This window comes from Ailuropoda melanoleuca, chromosome X (genome assembly GCF_002007445.2).
Source record: "Ailuropoda melanoleuca isolate Jingjing chromosome X, ASM200744v2, whole genome shotgun sequence".
In the NCBI taxonomy this organism is placed as follows: domain Eukaryota; kingdom Metazoa; phylum Chordata; class Mammalia; order Carnivora; family Ursidae; genus Ailuropoda; species Ailuropoda melanoleuca.
Window position 1 is genome coordinate 45,394,563 of NC_048238.1, and position 17,530 is coordinate 45,412,092.

Sequence of the window (17,530 nt, forward strand, 5' to 3'; positions counted from 1 at the left end):
GCACTCTGTAATTAGTGTTGGCATAGAGGGGGCTGTAGGAAGTGATATGGGAGCTCAGAGAAGCACAGTCCTCTTAGGGGGGACAGAACTATCAAATAGGAACGGGGGCACAGGTTGGGGATAGAGAAATCAAATGGGGACTAGGAAAGAGAGATTACTGAATAACCTATAGTATGCGGAAAAGAGACCACACTGAGGAGAATGGAGAGTTGGAAGTCGAGAGTGAAGGAGGTTGACAAGCAGGGAAGGAGACCCCTCTGGAGGTGGAAAAAGGCAGGACCACTTCCGGCTGGGGAGGGGAAGCCGACAAGCTCAGACCTAAGGAGAGGCTTGGAGAGAGCGGACGCCTTCTGGACTCCAGAGGACGAGGTGAGCTAAGGTGCCCAGCTTTAGTGAAGAGCCTGTGGGAGCCTCTGGGCTATGGCTTCAATGTACTTGACTCCACACACCCTAAGGTGAAGAAAACCTGCTGCGGATTCAGAGCTAACTGCATTAATGTGGTCAGGTTTAGAGGTGCTTGGACCCTGTTCGTAGGGTAGATGGAGGGGGCAGAATCCCCTTTGGGCCTTATAATGGAGAGATCTGGACTCTGTTCGGGCCGCAGAAAGGAGGGATGCAGACCCGGTTCAGACTGCGGGAAGATAAAACGATCGTTCAGGCAATAGAAAGGAGCAGGATCCAGTTCCGGAGGGTGATAAGCTATGGCAGGACTCCGATAGGCTGGTGAAAGGGGACAGGATCTGGTTTGGGCCACAGAAAGTAGGGATCAGAACCCAGAAATGAGGGGCAGAATCCATTTTGTATAGCAAGAATGACCGGTTTCAGACGGAGGGAAAGAGGGGCTAGGACCTGGTTGATTATGGTTTGAAAAGGGAAGGGACAGAACCTGGTAATATTCGGGAACAAGGAATACACAAAAGCGTAATACCGTTGGATTTGTGGGTGGGGTATCGAGTCGCAGAAAGGGTGGGACCGGTCACTTGCAAACGTGGAAGCAGGGGAGCGGTTTTGGGGAAGGGGCAGTGCAGGGACACACTGGAGAGAGGAGGGAAGGGGCTTATTAAGGAAAGGGGAGGTGCGGAGAAGTACTGCAGAAAAGAGGGAGGGGGCATATCGGGAAGGGGCGGTGCATGTCTGTACCGCAGAGTAGAGGTGGGCGGTGTTAGGGAAGGGGCGGTGCAAAGCAGTACTGCCTAGGGAGCGGGCTGATGTTGGGGAAGGGGTGGACCGAAATGTGATGCAGTTAGGAAGAGCGAGTCAAGGGCTTGTCCGAAATGTTCTGCTGCTCTGAGAGCAGGGGGCGTCTGTGAGATTGAGGTGGTCAGACTGTCCAGTCCACCAAAGCGCATGTGCTCCAGTTGGCACGCATGCGCACTATTAAGTTGCAGGAGGGGGCGTGTGTACGATTAAGGGGCGGGCTGTAGAACTGACTTGCAGTTTCTTGGATCAATGGAGCTAGGGTTCAGATAGGTGGTCTGGGATTTTAGGTATGAGAACCCAATAACTGAAGCGTTTGGGGTCCAAAGTTGGATGAGATCCCCCTTCTTTCAGGATAGTTGGGAGGTCTGGTGAATCTCCCTCTCCTTCTCATTCTCCCCTAATTCAAGCTCCTTCCCCTCAGGCCTTTCAGAAAAATGGATAGGAGAAATGACTGCCGTTATAAGATGCGCCCATTCCAGGTGAGGCCTCTCTGCATTCTCACCAGCCCACCTGCCCAGTACTGAGTTCATTTACTGATCTTGAGCCCCCTGCCACTCTGTAGTTGAAGAATTTCCTGCCTAACTTGTCTCAGTCCTCCCCTGCAAGGTGAAGGAGGAGGAGAGGAAAACCTGCCTGACTTTAGCTCCTGCTCCCTACCTCTTCCCTTATCCTCCCTTCAATCACTGCTCAGAGGAAGGGCAGGCCTTCGTGGAAAGGGTGGGCTGTAGGGAGGCCAGATGGCTAGCAGACCATAATCCTAAGTGTGTAGGGCCCTCTGCTTCCCCCTGGGAACCTGGGGCTTCACTTCCCTCAGATATACAGACTGAGACCACAGAAGAGAACAGTGTCTTGCTGATGCATACCCACCAGTTGCCAACCGGCCTAAGGAAAGCAAGACCAAGAAGGCCCCTATTAAGGCTATTACTAAGGCCATACCTTCTGCCCCCACAGTCTCCTCTGCCAATGTGATTGCCACTAACAAGCCTAAAGTAACTTTGAAGGCTTTAAACCTGCCTATCATCCCCCAGATCAACCAGGCTTCAGCTACCACTGAAGCAGCCAATACTCAGGCTTCTTCAGTCACCGCTCAGCCTAAGAAAGCCAATAAGGCAAAAAAAAGTTACTGCTAAGGCAGCCCAAGGTTCCAGTATCCAACTGGCAAGGAGAGCATCACTACAGTGATCAAGTCATCCTTGCAGGCCCTAAACCTACCAGACATCCTGCAGGCTATTCAGGCTCCAGTTACCAGTGGGTCAGCCTCCTCCCAGGCCTTGATAGCCCCCACTAAGCCTAAGAAAGTTTCCAAAGCTAAGAAGGCTGCCAATAAGGCCATAACTAGTGCTATTGATATCTCATTGGGTGCAACCACTACCCACACAGCTACCACCCAAGGCCAAATTACTAATGAGGCAGCCACTACCCATGCCACAGCAGCCTTCATCAGAACTAATAAAGCCTCCAAAGCCAAGAAGGCAACTGTTAAGGGCATAAATACTGACACTGAACTCCTAGAGACCCCAAATGCTGAGACAGCTAGCAGGCAGAATGAGGCCTCAGGAGTAGCTAACTGGCCCAAAAAATTCGAGGTCAAGAAGGCTGCCAATAAAGGCCCAAATTCTGCCTATGATATCTCTGAGTCTCTACCTGCTGCTCAAAAGTCACAAACCTAGCCCTAGCAGCTGCCATTCAGGTCAAGAGAGGGTCCAGGATTCATAAGTCTGCCACTAAGGCCCAGGCAGCTGAAAGCCAGACTAAAATTGTTGACCAAGGGGCCCAGACCAAGATGGCCACCTTTAAGACCAGCATAAGTGCCCTTGAGACTCAGGTTGCTGCTGCTATCCAGGCCCTGGCAGATGACTACCTGGCCCAGTTGAGTCTGGAGCCTACAACCAGGACCCGGGGCAAGACGAACCGAAAGGTGAGATCTCCGACATCACCATCCTTAACTTTTCACTTCTTTTCCATTCCTATCCTCCTAGTTTGTTCATTTGTTCTGTAAAAGTTTACTGAGACTTTTTATTCTGAGCCAGTCCCTGTGTTTGGATAGGCTTTGAGAGATGCTGAGAAGAATGTAATATAGTTCCTGCTCCCTGACAGTTCACAGATTGGTGGGGAAATAGTACATCCATATACTTAGCTACAACCTGGATATAATTCAACTGATATTTACACAGTAGTTACCATGTTCCAGAGTCTTGGTTACAGTCATACAGGTTGTGTCTTTATGTTTTAAAAGTAACTCCTACTATCTAGGGATCACAGATCCCAGTCTTACAGATGAGAAAACTGAGTCCCAGAGAAGTGAAGTGACTTGTCCAAGGGATACAGCTAGCAGAGTTAGTGGTGGCCAAAAGAAGAGGAGGAACTCCAGGTCCTGCCCTTGGGTTGCTTCTGTCCTGACAGGGAAATGAAATTCCTGGCTGTAAGACAGTGAAAGACAAATCTAGGACTTAGGGTGGCCAATTGTAAGGTCAGGGCCCACTATAGGAAGGGTTTGGGGGATTTTCAGGAGAAGGTAGGGTAAGGAGACAGAGACCTCTCTTTCACCTGGTGACTCTGGACCTTCCTTCTTTCTGATGATGTAGTCAAAGCATCTGAATGGGGATGAGAGAGGTAGCAGTAATTACAGTTTGATCTCATGGGGCTGGAGGCCTCCACCACCCTGAGACATGGCCATTTTGCAAGAAAGGGTAAGAATCTAGTGCTGCCCAGTCTCTTCTCTTTTTCACCTTCCTTCTTTTTTGTCATTCCTCCAAGTTTTCTAAAAACATATTGAGATCTCCCCATGTATTCCTCTTCTCCCAGGCAAATAAGTTGGTGAAATACCTGTTGGTTAAGGACCAGACAAAGATCCCCATCAAGCGCTCAGGTAGAGTCATACCAACCCTCCTCCCTGAAATCTCTTCTCCACTCCCCTCTCTCCCATGCCCTAAAATAACCATTTGCTTTTATAGCCTCTTCATTCTCTCATATGTCCTCTCCTACCCTCCTCACACTTTGCCATGGCTGGCATCTCCCATTAACACAGTTCAGAATTCAGACTGCACTGACCCCACAGGCTGGCAAAAAGGCTGCAGCTCTGTGGCCCCTGCTCAGCCCAGCTGCTCCCACCTCATCCCTCCTACAGACATGCTGAAGGATGTCATCCAAGAATATGATGAATATTTCCCAGAGGTCATTGAACAAGCAAGCTACACTGTGGAGAAGATGAAGGGGCGGCCCTGGGGGATGGGCACAATGGGGAAGCCTTGAATCGACAAAGAAATACATGTTCCTTCTGGGAGAGACCACAGAGACTCATAATCCATCCCCATCACTATGTAGTTGGACAGACAGTGGCCTAAGTAGGAACATAGACTAGCCCAGGGTCACACAACAAGTCAGTGGTAAAACACAGCTAGGACTCAAACCTCCCAACTTAGTCCTGTCTGATGCTGGACGTGTCCTGTAATGTATTTCAGATGCTCATCTCTCCTTTTCATTCCCCATTCTCTATCTCCCTAAATTCCCACTAATTACAAAGGTGATACTGATAGTAGTACATTTCTTATCTCTTTTCTGTAGTGGTGGCCACTTAGCTAAGTGCTTTACCTGCACTATCTCACTGATTTCTCATACACACTCAAAATTCTTTCTACACAGGGAACTGTGGGATGCTCAGGAAGCTCACTGATGCCTAGCCTGGATTTTGTGATCTCACAGGCTATTCTTTAACTTGGCAGATGTTTTGAGTCAATCTGAAGGAAACTTATAAGCAAAGTAGCTTATATATTCTCATCAGCACTCAGGAATCTTCTTCAGGCATACTGGGAATGTAAGCTGGGAATGGGCTGGGATAGGAGGGAAGCTCTGCTTCTGTCTATGGCACTACCCCATCCCTGTCATCTTTCGCTACAATTCCTTGGAGAGGCAGGAAGACAGGGCCTAAAAAACCCGATTCCAGCTCCCTCACATAGCTGGAGCCCTGCACATGGTAGTGGTGCTGATTATGATTGACCGAAGGGTGTAGAAGCCTGGAGCAGTACATTCCTCCTGTCAGGTTTTCTGTTTCTCAGGATGCATCCCAGGAAAGCAGACCTGTCATTGCTTGTCTCTTCCTGCTGGCTTTGGTAGAGTGGTTCTTTTTTTTTTTTTAAAGATTTTATTTATTTATTTATTTATTTGACAGAGATAGAGACAGCCAGCGAGAGAGGGAACACAAGCAGGGGGAGTAGGAGAGGAAGAAGCAGGCTCATAGCAGAGGAGCCTGATGTGGGGCTCGATCCCATAACGCCGGGATCACGCCCTGAGCCGAAGGCAGACGCTTAACCGCTGTGCCACCCAGGCGCCCCTGGTAGAGTGGTTCTTAAGGGAGGGCTTCCTGGTGTGGGTGAATCATGATGCTTGAAGGACAGAAGCATCACTGGGGCTGTACCTAGAATTCTTTTGGGGCAGAGAGGTCTGAGAGAGAAAGAAGGGGCTCACATTGGTTGGGTGCCTGGGTTGTCCCAGGTTGACAGGCATTCTTCTCTCCTCTTAGCAACCTGGGGCAGGGAAGGATTGGATTTTTCCATTCTACTCAATAGGAGACTGAGACTCAAGTGCCTTGCTCAGGGTCGCATAGAGCTTGAAGCATAGACTGGGAAGAATTCGTCGTGTCTGAGGAATCTGGTAGAGGATAGCCTAGTGAGCTGGCTGGTGTGTTTTTTGCAGATGGCCACTGGACATAAACCTTCTCTCTACCCTGTTATTCCCCTAGGACCAAGGACACACCCAAACTAGGTCTTCTCATGGTGATTCTGAGTGTCATTTTTATGAATGGCAACAAGGCCAGTGAGGGTGAGTGGCTGAGCATGCAGCTGAATGGGTGGCCACAGTTGGAATACCATATGTTTATTTTCTGTCCCTGTCTCCTCTTGCCTCCCCTTGCAGCTGTCATCTGGGAGGTGCTGCGCAAGTTGGGCTGCGCCCTGGGTATGATTGGGCTCTCTCAGTGCTTGCTGTCCGTGTTGTCATTTGGAAAGAGAGGATGGCCCCAGGATTGCATCAGCTTGGTGGTCTGGTGGAATGGGCGGGGGTGCTGGGCTGGGTAGAGGGTCCAGGGTTCTGACCTGGGTGGATGGGGAAATGGTCCTGTACTCTCTGCATCTTCCCACCCTTATGTCATTCTAAGCTGATATAGAAGATATAACTTCAGGGGCATCCTTGACAAGAACCACCTAGCCTCAACTTAACGCTTCTAGTGACCATGTGTTCACTACTTTCCTGGCTTCATTGGGATGGCTGCATGTGCTAGAGAGGTCTCTTTCATGTTGAGAAATGCCTCTTCCCTCATCTAAGAAGTTTTTATCTCTGTTTATGGGTTATTTTTCCCATTGTCAGGGTGAGGCTCTCGCTCTTTGGGGAAGTAAGGAGGCTCATCACAGACGAGTTTGTGAAGCAGAAGTAAGTGGTGTTTGGGGACTTTTTCTGGCCCTGAAGTGTTCTGAGTGTGCTGGTCTGGTTCAGAAAGTGCTCAACCAGTCCTTTTATTACACTAGTTTTAGAGGTAGTATGGGCATCCTATGCCCTAGAACTGAATCCTGTCCACAATTCCCATGAGTGGACAGTTCCAGGACCGGGCAAGACCAAAGAGAAGGCCCTTGCTTTGGGGTGTGCTCAGAGCAGGGTGACTGAAGAATGGCTCCTCTGTTTACAACACACCCAACAGGAACTTGGGTTTACTCCTCACAGGTGGCAAGATACTTTGGCTTTCCTGTGACATCGTACCCTATACATGCCTTCTCTAAAGTATCAAGTGACTGCCTTGCATATGTCCAAAGGGAAATGACTCAAAATCAGAGACCAATACCATGAACTGTGCTTGGGAGTGAGTCTGGGGAGGGAAAGTCTTAGAAATCCTTCTCCAGGAGCTGGGTTTAGTATTTGAAGGAGGTTGCCACCTTGTGCCCAGTGGTTACATAACAGATTTGTTTGGTTAGAAGAAGTTTCATTTCCTTTTTCCAAGGTACCTGGAGTACAAGAGGGTCCCTAACAGCAGACCACCTGAATATGAATTCTTCTGGGGTTTGCGCTCCTACCATGAGACTAGCAAGATGAAAGTCCTCAAGTTTGCATGCAAGGTAATAGGAGAGCTGCCCTGACTTGTCATATTAAGGGTACCCTAGCTCGGGCAGGCTATGTGCAGGGATGGTCAGGTTCAAATAAGCATATGGAACTTCACTGATGTCTGAGAATTCTGCTGAACATGAAGTTTACATTGTTTCATTCTTTCTTTCATAATTTGTGTTAGTCTGCTTGCACTGTCATAACAAAATAATACAGACTGGGTGGCTTAACAACAGAAATTTATTTTCTCATGGTTCGGGAAGCTGGAAGTCCCAGATCGAGGTCCAGCAGTGTCAGTTTCTGATGAAGCTTCTCCCTCTTGTTTGCGGATGAATATCTTCTTACACGGTGGAGAAAGAGCCTCTTATAAAAACACTAATCTTATTGGATCAGGGCCCAACCATTATGACCTCATTTAACTCTACTTCTATAAAGGCCCAGTCTCCAAATGTAGTCACACTGGGGGCTGGTGCTTAACATATGAATTTGCAGGGGGGCACACAAACATTCAATCAATAACGTACTGTCTTATCATTTCCCATCTTCTCAGTGAGGTTAAGTAACTTGTCCAAGGTCACACAACACCTTAGTTATCAGAGCTGAAACTGGATCTTGGGACTGATAGAGCACCAGAAAACCAAGAATTAAAAGAAAATACTGCTATTGATTTTATACAAAGCCCATAGTATGTACTTAATACATAATTACAAATGTTATTGTCCTTTATATTGATTATCATTCCCATTTCAGGTGCAAAAGAAAGACCGCAAGGAGTGGGCTGCTCAGTACCAGAAGGCAGTGGAGATGGAAGTCCAAGCTGCAGCTGTGGCTGCGGCTGAGGCTGAGGCAAGGGCTGAGGCAAGAGCCCAAATGGGGATTGGAGAGGAAGCTGTGGCTGGGCCCTGGAATTGGGATGACATGGATATCGACTGCCTAACAAGGGAAGAGTTAGGCGATGATGCTCAGTCCTGGAACAGATTTTCATTTGAAATTGAGACCAGAGCCCAAGAAAATGCAGAAGCCAGCACCAACATCGACTTCAGCAGAGGAGCTAGCAGGGCTACCTTCAGCGATAGTGCTAGTATTAGCTTCAGTGGTGCGCCCAGCCCCGGTGGTGGATTTGGTGGCAGAGCTGGCATAAGCTTTGGTGGCACACCCAGGACCAGTGCCAGCTTCAGCAGTATAGCCAGCATTTGCTTTAGTGGCATACCCAGCACTAGCACTAGTTTTAGTGGTGCAGCCAGCATTAGCTTCAGTGGTGCAGCTAGCACCAGCTCTAGTTTCAACAGTGAAGCCTGCATTAGCTTTGATGGCACACCTTGTACCAGTGCCGGCTTTGGTGGTGGGGTCAGCTCCAGTTTCAGTGTCCCACTTAGCAGTAGTTCCAGTTTCAGTGGTGGAGCCAGCTCTGGCTTTGGAGGCACACTCAGCACCACTGCTGGCTTCAGTGGTACACTCATTACGAGTAGCAGCTTTGGCAGTATACCCAGAACCAGCACAGTCTTTAGTGGTGCACTTAGCACCAGCGCTGGATTTGGTGGCACACTGAGCACTAGTGTCTGCTTTGGTGGCTCTCCCAGCTCTGGTGCAAGCTTTGGTGGCACACTTAATACCAGTATCTGCTTTGGCAGCTCTCCTAGCACCACCACTGGTTTTGATGGAATGCTCAGCACCAGTGTCTCCTTTGGTGGCTCTTCCAGCACCAGCACTGACTTTGGTGGTACAGTAAGCACCAGCATCAGCTTTGGTGGCTCTCCCAGCACTGGTGCCAGCTTTGGTGGTGCATTCAGCACTAGTGTTGGCTTTGGTGGTGCACTCAACACCAGTGCTAGTTTTAACAGTGCTGTCAGCACTAGTGCCAGCTTCAGCAGTGCACCTAGCACCATCTCTGGCTTTGGCAGTGTGTTCAGCACCAGTGCTGACTTCAGTGGGGCACTTAGCACCACTACAGACTTTGGCATTGCCCCCAGTACCACCAATGGCTTTGGTGGAGTTCCCAGCACCAGCCTCTCCTTTGGCAGTGTGTCTAACACCAATCTATGCTTTGGTGGCCCTCCTAGCACTAGCACCTGCTTTAGTGGTGCTACCAGTGCTAGTTTTGGTGATGGATCCAGTACCACTGCTGGTTTCATCTTTGGCAATGGGTTAAGCACCAGTGCTGGATTTAGTGGTGGACTGAGCACCAGTGCTGTCTTCGGTAGTGGACTAGGGACTAGTGCTATCTTCGGTAATGGACTGAGCACCAGTGCTGGCTTTGGTGGTGGACTGATCTCAAGCAATGGCTTTGGTGATGGACTGGGCACCAATGCTGGTTTTAACAGCACACTTGGCACAAGTGCTGGCTTTAGTGGTGGCCTCAGCATCAGTGATGGCTTTCGTGCTGGGCCTAATAACATCTTCAGCGGAGGACCAAGTACCATCATTGGCCTTGGCAGTGGTTCCAACACCAGCACTGGCTTTACTGGCGAACCCTGCACCAGCACCAGCTTCAGTGGTGGACCCAGTTCTATCATTGGCTTCAGCAGTGGACCAAGCACAGGTGCTGGCTTCAGCAGTGGACCAAGAAATGGTGCTGGCTTTGGTGGTGGAGCCACCAGCCTTGGTGCCTGTAGCTTCTCCTATGGCTAGTGAGGTTTCAGGTAATTACAACATCTGCACAACCATGGCCCATGGGGTGGGTATAAGAGCTGGGGAATGTTATAAGAAACCCCAAAGCGGGAGGTTTGGGTGGGGAGATGAGGACAATGAAGGAAGTGTGAGAAAAGAGTATATTTGGTGCTAAAATGTGTTCCTGTTTGGTGTTTTGTTTTCAGGTTTATTTCCCAGGTTTACAGATACAGCTAATGAATTACAGCAGTTCTTCCCAAGGAGCCAATGTACATCCTTGGAATTTTTGTCCACACAGCAGTATAAGCAGATATTATCAATCAGCTGAGGGTGACACGCTATGAAACATCTGCTTGCTGATCCTGCTTTGTTGTTTGCTTCTTGTGTGCTGTCATATTTTGGTATCAGAGTTACATTAAATTTGCAAGATGAATTGGTTTTTTGTCTGTTTTTTAATGTGCTTACATTGTTGTGAGTGATGTTTCAGGTTCATAGAACTAGAGATCAGTGTAGCTCTTCAGAGAAGGTGGGCTGCAGCTTTAGGTTAAAATGAAAGTATGATTTCAATGGGATAGAGATCTGGAGAAAGCACAGCAGGCAAGGGGATTGTAGCTTGAGCAAAGATACAAAGGGGGAAAGCCTGTAATAGAAGGCAAAGAGAGAGGGTTCTGGACAGTAAATACAGATTCATTTTGGGAAATTTGCATAAGAATGAAGAGATAGAGTGGGACTAGATGTGGACACAGGAAAAGGGGAGCGTTTTCTGAAGATAGGGGAGAGAGATCTGAGCATGTTGCAGAGAGTGTGGAGGCAAAATCCAAACAATAGATAGATATAGAACAGTCAAGAATTGACTGAAGTAGCCAATGCCTGAGAAGGTGGGATGGGATAGATTACCAGGGATAGAGGGTGACCCTGACTTTGAATAGGATTTAAGAGTGGCTGTGGAAGCAGATAAATGTAGGTTTGTTTCAAGCAGTAGTTCCTCCCAAAAAGGATAATGTGGATTATACAAGGTTTGGGTCTTGCTGGTGGCTATGATGGAAGAACAAAGGAATCAAGGCAGTGAGTATTTGAGTCTGTCTCATCACCACTGGGTTGCTGATACCTAGGTGCATGGAGAGTGGCTAAAGAAATGGAATATAGGATTCAAGCTGGCTAGGGATGGTAGACAATGAAGGAATCAAAGAATTGTACTCTTGATGCAGTACAAGAACAAATATTGTTCATTCAAAAAATATTACACACATGCCCACTATGTGGGAGGCATGCTTCTAGGGATCCTGTGGATGACACAGAGAGTTGTAAAGACTGGGGGCCAGTGGTAAGATAGCGGGATCCTTGTACTTAAGAAGTCATACTGGGAGCAGGATGTCTAGATGATGCTAAGATCCATGGGGTGGATGGCTGAGGGGGAAATGATCACTGGAGTTGAGGGGGTCAGTGTACTAGGAGGCCAGGGTATTATTTGGATAATTTGTATGGACAGTGAAATCACTCAGGATAGCAGCAGGAGTTAGAGAAGAAAGGAACACCGTGGTCCAGGTACAGATTCTTCTGAGTGTAGGAATGAAGGTGTCAGGTCCTCAGCCATGCTGCCCACCAAGGAACAAGTCCCATATGTACTCACAGAGACCTATCTCCTCCCTCGCCTTTAAAGGTGCTACCCCAGAACCCTTCCCTCTAGGAAGCCCTCATCCATTCCATACCCCACAGCACCAGAAGCATTTCACAAGTTTGGGATCTTAAGAAGATCCTGTGGGAGAAGCCTCACAATGACTTCCTCTCCCCTTTTGTAGGCAGCAAGAGAAGTCTTTATTGATAAGGGTTTAGTAATTAAGAAAGAAAAAGTTTCTTTCTGAGCTAGACAGCTCCTTGGTTGTAGCTAGAAATAAAGACCTGTTTTGGAGCTGCTGAGGGCTTCTTCACTGGAAGCAGGGCTCTTCCAGTAGGCCAAGTCCAGGGTCTTAAGGTAAGAGAAGTGCAACGATAGCAGCTCTTAAATGTGGGAGACGGTGAGAGCAAAGCAGTTTGACTTCTTGGAAAGGGTTCAGTAGTGGGCAGGAACAGTGTCCAGGGCTTCCTCAGGTTCTCGGGTGATGTCCACATTCTGAGAGGAGAGAGCCCAGGATTAATAGGAAGGAGCTCACACTGTGGAGCACCAGCCCCTCCCCTGCTTCTTGTCCTCACTGCCAGGCTCCCCTCCTTCAGCCAGGCCTGGATCCTGACCCTTTTCTCAGGCAAGCCTCTGGGGAATCTCAACCTGAGGACTTTGGGGATACGGGATTGTTTTAGCCCTGCATCTCTATGGCACCTCAGGCCTAGGACATGGTTCCTGCATTTCTGGATGCTGGTTATTCTACCTGTTGGTATGAAACACCCAAGCTCTGTGGGATTGGGGTGGCCCTTCCGTGCAGGTGGGTGCTTTCACCATGTGCCAGCTTAGGCCACAGAGTCCCTCACCTACCTCAGGTTTCTCCCGATGTGTGTTTACGGCTTCCACGTTCAGGTAGATGGACTCCACTTTGCAGCCTCAGAAAAGAACAACCAGTCCATCCATAAGCCCCCAAGGTAAGCACAGATCTTCCTTAAGCTGTCATTCGCTACCTCGCCCATCACCACCCATACCCTGAGCTCCACATTGTGTGCAGATTGTGACTAATTTGTAGGGAGGGGAATGTAGACCAGCTGTGTGATGTATGGGGAAGACACCAGGTCCAAGAGAAGCCAATGGGATGTTTTCCCAGCTGCCTCTAATAGTCTCAGACTTCTCTGAGCCTCAGTTGCTCAACTGTGAATGGGAAGATGAGAATAGATGATCTCTGGGGACTACCCCGACTCTTGTGCTCTGTGAGACAGCAATCTAATTTATATAATAGCAATGGAGCCCTGTGGACCTGGTAAGCTGTGTTAAGTGCTGAAGTGGTGGGAGAGTCCTGGGGTCACTGCCTTGAGGCAATCAGTCCCAGATAAATTTTATTTAGAGGACAAAATGGTTATGGCAATAACAGAGGTGTGGAAGGTCACGTGGGAGTTCTGAGAGCCTGAAGAAAAAGGAGAGTGGTATCACTGGGGCCTGGGGGCTGGCAGAGGAGGCCCAATGCATATGGAAGCCCCCCTTAGCTCCATCCTTGTGGATTGCAACCTACTCTGGGCTTCAGCGCACTGTCTTTCTTATTCACACCCCAGAAGATACTTGAGTCTCTCTCTCCCCTGCTCATGAATATTTCATAGCAAACTAATGCCCCAAGAGACAGTATAAACAGACCAGGCCAGTCTTTGAGTTCTTTCTTCAAACTGGCCCAACCTACACTTATTCCTCTGGTTCCCTTTGGGGACCTCTTCTTCTACAGTTTAGTGTTCCATGCTTGGTGCTTTGGTAGAGCCAGAGAAAGTTGAAGACAGGCCCTGGATTTAGAGGCTATCTCAGTTCATCCCTATTCTCATCCTATTACTGCCAATTCTTCCTTCACCAGGACATCATATCACCCACCCAAGAAACCTCCCCTGGGACTCTGCTGGGCAAATGGTATGCACTGGAAGCATGCTCATGCCCTCTATGTGTCTTTCCTCAGATGAGAGTGGGGGCACTCACCATACGCCACAGGTGTGAGTTTAAGCACTGTATGCAAAGGACACTTGAGATATGGCAGCTCATCTGGAAAGGAGGAGAAAGCAGCCATCAGAGACAAGGTATTGGGGGGGGGTACCATCTCCTCAGGCTTCTTCTTCCATACCCCCTTCCTTATGGTAAGCTTCATCAGGGTCACACTCCCCCACACTCTGCAACGGGCACTACTGAGAACAGGGTGGGCAGTGAGGAAGAATGCAGAAAGGTGGCCTCTATATCAGAGAGGAAGGAAAGCCTTGGGGAATGTGGAAATACTGTGAGTTCCTCAGGAGAGACAGGCTGGTCATCTGGGATGTGGCCTATCTCCTCACTCACAGGGCAAACATGAGACCAAGGAATACCTCCCTCCTTCCCCCAGCCTCAGGCCTTTCACAGGCTCTTCTAGCATGAAGGTCCACAAATGTGTCTTGGCAAGTGTTTTCCAAGGCCTTGTTATGTGCCAGAGCCCTTGAATAGGTATACATGTACCTTGGCAGCTCCCACAGTTTTCTCTCCAGCCCAGGCCTGTGCTTTCTGACTCCTCTCACACTTGATGGACAAGCATTTCTCGATTCACTTGTTTCCAGTTGTTGACTTATTTATAAAGTTGTTTTGAATATTTATGTACCATTTCTTATATGAGCCTAGGTTTTCATTTATTAGACATCCTTGAGAGAAGGAGATGATCAGGCCCATTCCATAGATGAGGACACTAAGGGTCTGAGAGGAAAGACACTTGTCCTATGTCACAGTCAGGAAGTGGCAGCATTGGGGCTTGAACCTAAGATCTCCTGAGGCTAAATGCATGCTCTGCCCACTGCAGCCAGCTGCCACTGCCTTGGAGGGGCTCACGGTGTTGTGGGAGCAACACCCCCATCTCTCACCACTCTCCAACAACAACCACCCTGAACCACCCAGGTTTCCCTTACCACTTTCCATCTCCCTTCACTGAGCCAGAACCAAACCCCTCATAGCTTCCTTGTCCCCAAGGTTCATCCTGGGCTTTTTAAGGCCACAACCACCTTCCCAGACTCCTGAGACATCAGTTTTGGTGATATCCTGGTCATCCATCCTGCTCCTTCTCGTCTTTGTCCTAATCATCATTATCAGGCCCTGGGGCCCGGTGCTTTGGGTGCAAGATCTCATTCCATCCTTGCTGATACTCTGAGGGGTCACTGTTCCTCATGGCACACATGACAAAATGGACTCAGAAAAGGGAAATGACTTGCCTGAGGTCTCTGACCTAGCTCTGCCACCACCTGGACAAGCGACCTTGGCCCAACTTTTTCTTTCTCTGGCCCTCAGAGATCCCACCTCTCACAGCACAGGATTGGGTTAGACAGATGTACTCTGAGGGTGCCCCAGGTCTGCTTTCCAAGTCACATCATCTCTCTGGGCCTCAAGTGTCCTCACTGAGTAATAGGGGTAAAAGCATGTACCCAGCACTGCCTGGCCCAGCTCCCAGGGCAGCTGGGAGCAGCCAATGTGGCCTGTGCATGAAAGAAGGTAGGAAGTAGGTAAAGCAGTGTGAGAATGACAGGTGCATGTGCCCCTCCCTCAATCTACATATGTCTGAGGTGGGGGTCCTCTGGAAACACCTGAGATTGACACCCCTCCCTGAACTCTGAGCCCCACAACCTTGGGTAAGTCACTTCACCTCTCAGAGCCTCCTCTTCCTCATCTGCACAGTCAGGGTTACAGTGCTTGCCTCATGGTCTCAAAGACAGTACTGAGCAATAGAGATTGGAAGTTATGGGGAATCTAGTAGCACAAGAGCCCTCACCCCAAACCCCATCCCCTTTCCAGTGAGGAGACTGAGAACCAGGGAGAGGAAATGACTTGTCTAATATCAAGTTCTCAAGTTCCCCAGGTTTCAGTTTTGGATGACTCCGTATTACAAGTTCCCTTTTTTGGGAAACTAGCATAGTAGAGAAGATTCAAGTCTGCAGGACATTGCACAATATAATTTTCAAGTATAACATTGCAAAGTCCTCATACACCCTTACAGTATCCTGGAGATGCTTCAGCATCCACATCAGAAATGGACTGTCAAACCAAAGAGTGACATAACAGTCCCTTACTAGGCTCCCTTCCCTAGTTTGCAGCTTAGCATATGTTGTCAGTGTACAGATACTTTGTAAATTACAATGTCTAGATATCTTTTACAAAAGAAATTATCATTTAAAAAATAAAATGAAAATATCACTATCTTGGGAGAAATTGTCCCCACAGCAAAGACAGAAACCTATAATGAGGATCATGAGGCAACAAAAGGTCCCATTACCAACTGATGACAGCATGTTTCAGAGAAGTACTGTCTCAGCTTTTTCACGTTGATTCTTACTGTTAAGGTTGGCTTTGAAAACATTAACTCGGAATAATACTAATACTAATAACAGCAGCTAACACTTATGTAGCCCATACTATGTGTCATGAACTGTCCTAAGCTCTTTACATATGTTAATTTATTTAAATTTTATTATTGTTGTTCCCATTTTACCGTTGAGGAAATTGAGGTCAAAGAGGCTAAAGTAATTTACCAAAGCTAGTATATTACAGAGCAATAATTTGACCTCAAGGATTCTTGTTCTAGATACTGTGCTCTTAACCACTAAGATATAAACCACAGACTGCTGGTGTCAGGGTTTCAATCATATCCAGTTCCCTATGCCAGGAACAGAGGAGAGTGGTACCTGAGCTCTTATCCAGGAAGTAGGCCAGGAGGCACCGCATGACAGCCTGATGGCAGATCACAAGTACATTTTCCTGCCGTTCTAGTTCCATTATAACTGGCTCCAGACGCTGAACCAGATCCTCATAGGACTAAAAATGACAGAACATTTGGGTAAAAAAGGTAGATGAAGAGATTTGCCCAGAGAAGAACTTATAGGAATCAGGAAAAGCTGGTTCTGGCACCAGTTCAGTTGTTGACCCAGTAGTATGACCTTGGACCGCTCACTTCTTTTTTAGTGTCTTAGTTTCTCATCTACTAAATGGGAGCATTCAATACAGTGGATCAAGTAACAATAATAACAAAACTTCTCAATATAAAATTCCTAGATTTCTTCCCATTCAGTTTTCCCTCCCTTCCCCTGTGGTCCTCTGCACTATCCCTTATGTTCCACAAATGAGTGAAACCATATGATAATTGTCTTTCTCTGCTTGACTTATTTCGCTTAGCCTAATCCCATCCAATTCCATCCATGTTGATGCAAATGGACTCAGGGAAACAAACTGAGGGTTACAGAGGGGAAGGGGGTGGGGGAGGGGGTAAATTGGTGATAGGTATTAAGGGCACGTGTTGTGATAAGCCCTGGGTGTTATATGCAACTACTGAATCACTGAACACTACATCAAAAACTAATGATGTACATATGTTGGCTAACTGAACATAATAAAAATAAATAAATAAATAGAAATAGTATTTTTCCTCCTTAAAATAAAATAAAATTCCTAGAAAAACTAGATAAAATAAATGTTTGCACAGCTGACCTTTCTTTTTTTTAATTTTCTTTAAGATTTTAGTTATTTATTTGACAGAGGGAGAGAAAGACAGCAAGATAGGGAACACAAGCAGGGGCAGAGGGAGAGGGAGAAGCAGGCTTCCTGCTGAGCAGGGAGCCCGATGTGGGGCTCCATCCCAGGACCCTGGTATCATGACCTGAGCTGAAGGCAGACACTTAATGACTGAGCCACCCAGGCAACCCCACTGCTGACCTTTCAACAAAATAAAGGAAAACATGAATGTAGGGTTCCAAAATGAAGAAAAACTTGGAAAAAAAAAAGAGAGTGGTAAGTGGATGTAGAAGCCACAACTGCCCTGGGGGCATTTCTCAATCACAGTATCTCAGAGGCTTGAGATTTTAAAACCTTATACAGATAGGAAACAAGGCCTTAGGTGTTCACGAGGTGGAGAATTGGGACTAAAATTTTCACATAAATCTGAGACACTCAAAGGGCTACATCCTTAGTAGAAGTTTAAACTAGAAATATATATATATATATATTTCTATATATACAATATAT

General features: G+C 47.7%; 2 protein-coding genes and 1 non-coding gene across 19 annotated transcripts in view; 2 read left to right on the top strand and 1 right to left on the bottom strand.

The window, feature by feature from the left end:
- The first annotated feature begins 296 nt into the window (after positions 1 to 296).
- On the top strand, positions 297 to 10,234 carry LOC100467458 (trophinin-like). Of its 13 annotated transcripts, none has more exons than XM_034649480.1 (9): positions 297 to 369; positions 1,622 to 3,118; positions 3,786 to 3,890; positions 4,006 to 4,069; positions 5,939 to 6,018; positions 6,112 to 6,624; positions 7,187 to 7,301; positions 8,038 to 9,926; positions 10,101 to 10,234. In XM_034649480.1, the coding sequence occupies exons 7-8, from the start codon at positions 7,275 to 7,277 to the stop codon at positions 9,913 to 9,915; spliced, it is 1,905 nt and encodes a 634-aa protein (XP_034505371.1). In that variant the 5' UTR covers positions 297 to 369; positions 1,622 to 3,118; positions 3,786 to 3,890; positions 4,006 to 4,069; positions 5,939 to 6,018; positions 6,112 to 6,624; positions 7,187 to 7,274; the 3' UTR covers positions 9,916 to 9,926; positions 10,101 to 10,234. The 13 variants fall into 13 exon arrangements, with proteins under 13 accessions (XP_034505371.1, XP_034505373.1, XP_034505372.1 ...); XM_034649482.1 differs by lacking the exon at positions 3,786 to 3,890 and having other exon boundaries at positions 6,112 to 6,153; positions 6,562 to 6,624; XM_034649481.1 differs by lacking the exon at positions 3,786 to 3,890 and having other exon boundaries at positions 1,622 to 1,679; positions 3,044 to 3,118.
- On the top strand, positions 6,829 to 6,957 carry LOC117797577. The gene has a single exon (XR_004622583.1). It is a non-coding gene; the product is annotated as a small nucleolar RNA SNORA11 (small nucleolar RNA).
- Positions 10,235 to 11,685: 1,451 nt separating the features above from the next.
- Positions 11,686 to 17,530, bottom strand: part of PFKFB1 (6-phosphofructo-2-kinase/fructose-2,6-biphosphatase 1) — a 72,019-nt gene continuing 66,174 nt past the window's right edge. For 2 of the 5 annotated variants that reach the window (XM_034649495.1, XM_034649492.1), the window contains 4 exons: positions 16,198 to 16,327; positions 13,490 to 13,552; positions 12,362 to 12,426; positions 11,686 to 12,004 (listed from right to left, as the gene is read on the bottom strand). In XM_034649495.1, coding sequence (XP_034505386.1) covers positions 11,945 to 12,004; positions 12,362 to 12,426; positions 13,490 to 13,552; positions 16,198 to 16,327 — 318 coding nt within the window. In that variant the 3' untranslated portion in view covers positions 11,686 to 11,944. The remainder of the gene's footprint in view (positions 12,005 to 12,361; positions 12,427 to 13,489; positions 13,553 to 16,197; positions 16,328 to 17,530) is intronic. The other 3 variants (XM_034649497.1, XM_034649493.1, XM_034649496.1) reach the window with 3 other exon arrangements.

Coding starts and splice junctions, on each gene's coding strand:
- LOC100467458 (XM_034649480.1), top strand. CDS start 7,275: ATGAAAGTCCTCAAGTTTGCATGCAAG. Junction 7,302..8,037: donor TCCTCAAGTTTGCATGCAAG/GTAATAGGAGAG, acceptor TTCCCATTTCAG/GTGCAAAAGAAAGACCGCAA.